At 35.4% G+C, this 5,679-nt stretch overlaps 1 protein-coding gene across 1 annotated transcript; it reads left to right on the top strand.

Annotated features, from left to right (window-relative positions):
• Nucleotides 1-946: 946 nt before the first annotated feature.
• Nucleotides 947-4,561, top strand: LOC140811893 (disease resistance protein RGA2-like). Its single transcript, XM_073170015.1, has one exon. The coding sequence runs from the start codon at nt 1,183-1,185 to the stop codon at nt 4,303-4,305; it is 3,123 nt and encodes a 1,040-aa protein (XP_073026116.1). The 5' UTR covers nt 947-1,182; the 3' UTR covers nt 4,306-4,561.
• Nucleotides 4,562-5,679: the final 1,118 nt, after the last annotated feature.

Here is a 5,679-nt window from a genome sequence, read left to right as displayed (position 1 = left end):
ATGTATTTTGTTGGGGAACATATTACCTTGTTAAATTTTTCGTTTTATATTTGAAAGTTATACATCCCAGTATCCCACTAGATAAAATTTATAGTACAAAACTCTCTTTTCTCGATTATAAATTAATACAAGAAGAAGAAAAGAAGAAGTGTCATTAACAATCGGTTAGTAGGAAAAAAAATTATAAGTCTATGGCTTGAAGGATGATTTTTCAATAAGTGGGAGATAATATAACATGAATTGAGACTGAGAAGCCAATAATTGCATTCTTTAATATAAAAACATCTTTATAAAGATAAAATTTCATAAATCTATAAAATATCTCACATGATTATATTCATATCTACAATATTTTTCACCTTTAATTTGTCTTAATTATCAATAATTCTACAATTGAATTAACATTTATAACTATAGTATTGTCAAACACAACGAGTAACAAAGCGAAAGATAATAAATTATTGTATTGTTTACTTATGTGATATTGAACTAAATCACTCTCCTTGAAATGATATAAACTAGGGCAAAAACTTGTATGAGACAGTCTCACGTGTCGTATTTGTGAGACGAGTCTCTTATTTGGGTCATCCATGAAAAAATATTACTTTTTATATGGGTAGGGTTGACCCGTCTCACAGATTAAGATCCGTGAGACGGTCTCACATAGACCCACTCATAAACTAGATAGTTATGTAGATGAATATTTGAAATCCATATCATGTTTTACAACATATATTAGATAAGTCACTGAGAAAAATAGACAAATAAAAATAAGAAAGATACAAAAAATATAAGTCATAAATATTTAAAAAAAATTGATTTTGGAATAATGTATTCATGGATATAGTTAGCTATATCTGTCGTACCATTGTCCAATTTCAAAATCTTAAACATAAAATATCATATTTGATTAAATCGGATAAACTAATATGGCACACTATTCCTTACTGTTGGCAGATGCTATCCTTGATTACTCTGCTGGCCACTTTATTCCTTTCCCTAGAATATCATTTCCTTCCACCCAAATTCTACTTTTCCAAACACGCATTTCACATTAAACCCCACATTCTTTTCTTTTCTTGCGTTGAATTTAATGGAATATCAGCTAATAATGTTCCCTGCCTATGTAATCGTCTTTACCTCTCAATCTGTACTGCTTCATAATTCCCATCTCACTTGACTATGGCGGAAGCACTGGTTTCAGCACTTGTGGGAACAGTTATAGGAAACTTGAACTTGGCGGCGCTTCAAGAGATTAAGCTCCTTTGGGGCTTACAGGATGAGCTCGAGAGACTTGAAAGTGTTTTTAGAACAATCCAACTTGTGCTTCAAGATGCTGAAGTCAAGCAAAGAAACAACGAGGTGCTGCACAACTGGTTGCGAAAGCTCAAGGATGCTGCATACGATGCTGATGACGTGCTGGACCAGATCGCTACCGTTGGCTTCAGACGAAGATGGATTTCTGAAAGAGGTAAGCTTGGATATCTAACTACACTAACTTCTTTTTTCTCGAAAAGAAATCCGTTGTTATTTCGTATTGAAATAGCAAGAAAAGTGAAGGACACAAGGGGAAGATTAGATGCTTTAGCGGTTGAGAGACTTAAGTTCCATTTGAGGGAGGGTGTTATGAACAATCAAGTTGGAGTTGTAGAGAGCCGACAGACTAGTTCATTGGTGAACGAATTGGAGATTTTCGGAAGAGATGAGGAGAGGGAAATGTTAGTCCAGAAACTGCTCACTGATCAAGATGATCTTTCTGTCTGTGCTGTGTGGGGAATGGGAGGAATCGGGAAAACGACGCTTGCCCAGCTGGTCTATAATGATGGAAGGGTGGAAAGTCATTTTGAATTGCGAATCTGGGTTTGTGTCTCGGTCGATTTCAGCTTGCCGAGGCTGATTAAAGCAATTTTAGAATCTGTACAAGGAGGTGGATGTAGTGTCATTGAGTTGGATCCATTGTTGTGTCTTCTTCAAGAAAAGTTGAGGAGGAAGAAGTTTTTACTAGTTCTGGACGATGTTTGGAATGAAAACCAAAGTCTGTGGGATCCTCTTAAAGAAGCGTTAAGATGTGGGTCAAAAGGCAGTGGGGTTATGGTAACAACTCGAAATGAAAAAATTGCTCGAATGATGGCTACGGATGAAACCATGTCACACCGAATTGGCTATTTATCAGATGCCGATTCTTGGTCTTTATTCAAGAGAAGAGCATTTGCACGTGGAACAGAAGATGAAAACCTGGTCGGAATTGGTGAGGAGATAGTAAAGAAATGTGGTGGTGTGCCTTTGGCGATAAAGGCTCTAGGGAGCTTCATGCGATTTAAAAGCCATGAAAGCGAATGGTTGGCAGTTCAAGAAAGTGAAACATGGAATCTACCAGATCATGGAAACGACATCTTTCCTGTATTGATGTTGAGTTATGACAATTTATCTCCACAAATGAGGCAATGTTTCTCTTATTGTTGCGTATTTCCCAAGGATTATTGGATGGATAGGGACGAGCTAATACAACTATGGATGGCAAACGGCTTCCTTCACGAAGATGGCCAAAAGGACTTGTATCTCATTGGCCAGTTCATCTTCAAAGAATTGGTTTGGAGATCCTTTTTGCAAGATGTCGAGAAACACGAGATAGGAAAAATGAGATGTAAAATGCATGATCTAATGCATGATTTGGCAGAGTCGGTCATGAGACAAGAAACTTATAGCTTGGTTGATGGCAATGTGCAGAATATTCCGCCAAGAGTTCGTCACTTTTCAGGTGGCTTCGAATCACATGAGGTGATTGAAATGAAAAGGGATAAGCTCCAACCACTGAAAGTGGCTACTTTGCACTCGCTTGTTCAACTGACTTGTGATTCGATTTCTTCTGAATTTTTTTTCTCCTTTCTCTCAAACCAACAACATTTAAGAGTATTGGACATGAGATTTTTCACGGCAAAGGAATTACTAAAGTTTGTTCACAAATGGGAACATCTTAGGTTCCTTTCAATGTCATGCAGTGAGCTCACAACGCTTCCTGAATCCATTACTCGTCTCCACAACCTGCAGACCTTGAAACTTACAGATACAGACGAGCTTCGCAAGTTACCTGAAGGTTTGAAATACATGAAAAATCTTTGGTTCGTGGAAATTGAAGACCATGATTCACTTATCTGCACGCCACCTGGAATCGAAGAGTTAACTTCCCTGCAAAGACTAAGCGTTTTCATTGTGGGTGAAGACTCAGCACACCAAATCAGCCAGCTGAAGGAATTAAATCTTGGAGGGGAGTTGAGCATTAGAGGACTTGAAAATGTGAGAAACCTAGAAGACGTCAAAGCTGCCAACATGATTACGAAACGGAACCTGATATCTTTGAATTTATCTTGGACAAGTGGCGCAAACAAGAACTCCATGGAACATTTCGAAGCCACTCTAGAGGGTATCCAACCCCATCATAATCTAGAGAAGATTCACATTTCGTCTTACCAAGGTTCGAGGTTCCCAAATTGGATGTCTGCTCCAGCTTTTATTAATCTAAGTGAAATCAATTTGGAAAGCTGCGGAAAATGTGAACACCTTCCACCCATCGGGAAGCTGCCCGCTCTAAAGGTTCTTATACTTCTTGGATTGGATTCCATAAGAAGATTGGGTGGTGAATTTTGTGGTGACGGAAAAAATTCATTCGTTGCATTGACAAATATATCTATCTCTGGAATGCCTAACTTGGAGGAATGGATTATACCAAATTCACGTGAGAGTTTTCTTCGCTTACGATATCTAGACATAGACAGATGCCCCAAATTAATCGGGTTGCCTTTTCCACATGTTCTTCTCAATTCTCTAGAGGAATTACGATTCTATGAGTGCGATAGTCTTAGATTATTTCCGGCAGCTATTTTGGGAAACATGCCTTCCCTGAGATCACTATCATTCATATGTTGCGAGAAAGTGGATCCATTATCTGGGCCGCTACAAAGAGTCGTCACTAGCCTTGATGAATTGGTGATACGTTCGTGTCCAGAGCTCAAATGTTTGCCAGAGAGCATTCAACAATTGAGTTCCCTTAGAACGTTGGGGATACAGTCTTGTTCAGGATTATGTTCCTTACCTGACTGGATCGGGGATCTGCAGTCATTGTCAATATTTATTATTTGGGATTGTCCTAACTTGACGTCATTGCCAGATGGCTTCGGGAATCTAAAATCACTATCGGTGCTTCAGATATTATATTGCAGTCCAATTTTAGCGAAGAGATGCGAGGAATCAAAGGGTGAGGATTGGCCTAAAATCTCACATATTCCCCATTTGGGCATTGTTGAGTAACATTTGACGTCATTGGCTCCAATTTTAGCCAAGAGCTGCGAGAAATAAAAAATTTAAATATAAAAGACATGTTTGTGGTTGATTCATATAAGTGATGGCTGTCCAATTTTAGCCAAGAGATGCGAGAAATCAAAAGGTGGCCTAAAATCTCACAAATACGTATTTGGTAATATTCTAGTTAGCTAATTATGTGCTTGCAGGCAAAATATATGAAATGATATGTGTGTATTTGTGTACTTTAAATGTTTTCAGACTTTATTGTGAAATATAACAGCTGTTGAATTTATTCTTTCTTTAAATTTTTTTTAAGTACTACTTGTCAATTATTATTATTATTATCATTATCATGTAAATAGTTGGTTTTTTATCGTTAATTTTTTTTAATTTTATATAGTAATATCAAAAAATTTAATCATTTTAAAAGCTATTCATTCTTCTTATCAATGACTTGTAGTTTATCTGATATGAAGGTCTTAAGTTTGGGACGAGTTCTCGAGACATACAAGATTTTTAAATCACATTCATCTATAGATAAACAAAATTTTTCTTTATTGACTTTACATTCAATAATATTTTTTGTTCTTTTATAAACTTTTATTAGCTAGCAACTTTAATTTATCGATTCAATCGTGAATTATATATAATCTTGGGTTTCAAAAACTTTTAATTTTAGTTTTAAATTTGATTGGTGGACAAATTTCTAAAATTAGTTTAAGGATGCAGAGCGATATGAAATTCAAAATTATAGATGCTAATCGTTCAATTTGACATAAAATAATGAAATCATGTGATCTCCACTTGCTTCGACCTTCAACTCGTCACACTAAACTAATACTTGAGACAAAATCAAGAAACAATATAAAATTTTAGAGATATAATTAGCTCACACTGAACTTGATGTACAAAATTAGAAAGAATGACAAACTATAAGGACATAAATATTAATTATCCCTCAAAATTCGATTAATTTGTAACTTCGAGGCTAAATTTGAATGAAAGAACTTTGATAGATTTTGAATTCAAATCCTTATTTCAAATTTATTCAAACTGATTGGGTAATTTTTAAATCACATGCACACACATGTATTACTAAATCCGTCCCATATATTTAGGTTTGTGTGTATTTTGAAACAGATTAAGATCGAGTTCTAGGAAAAGTAAATTTTAAAGTGATATTTTCAATATACCTATATTTAGTGAATGTTTTAACGAGATAATTTTTTTGAAAGTAGTTAATGTATTTAACTATAATGACAGATTGATAAAATAAATAAATAAAATAATATTAAATATGAAAAGTGGATTATATATTTGAGACGGATGAAGTGTCCGTTGAAATGAAGTGAAGATAGTGCTCCACATAGGTAGGATCTC

This window comes from Primulina eburnea, chromosome 14, assembly GCF_022965805.1.
Source record: "Primulina eburnea isolate SZY01 chromosome 14, ASM2296580v1, whole genome shotgun sequence".
In the NCBI taxonomy this organism is placed as follows: Eukaryota; Viridiplantae; Streptophyta; class Magnoliopsida; order Lamiales; family Gesneriaceae; genus Primulina; species Primulina eburnea.
Note: the sequence above shows the minus strand (reverse complement) of the source record. Positions and strands in the feature narration are given on the sequence as shown.

What these genes read in the sequence shown, in the direction of transcription:
- LOC140811893 (XM_073170015.1), top strand. Translation starts at nt 1,183, where the DNA reads ATGGCGGAAGCACTGGTTTCAGCACTTGTGGGAACAGTTATAGGAAAC.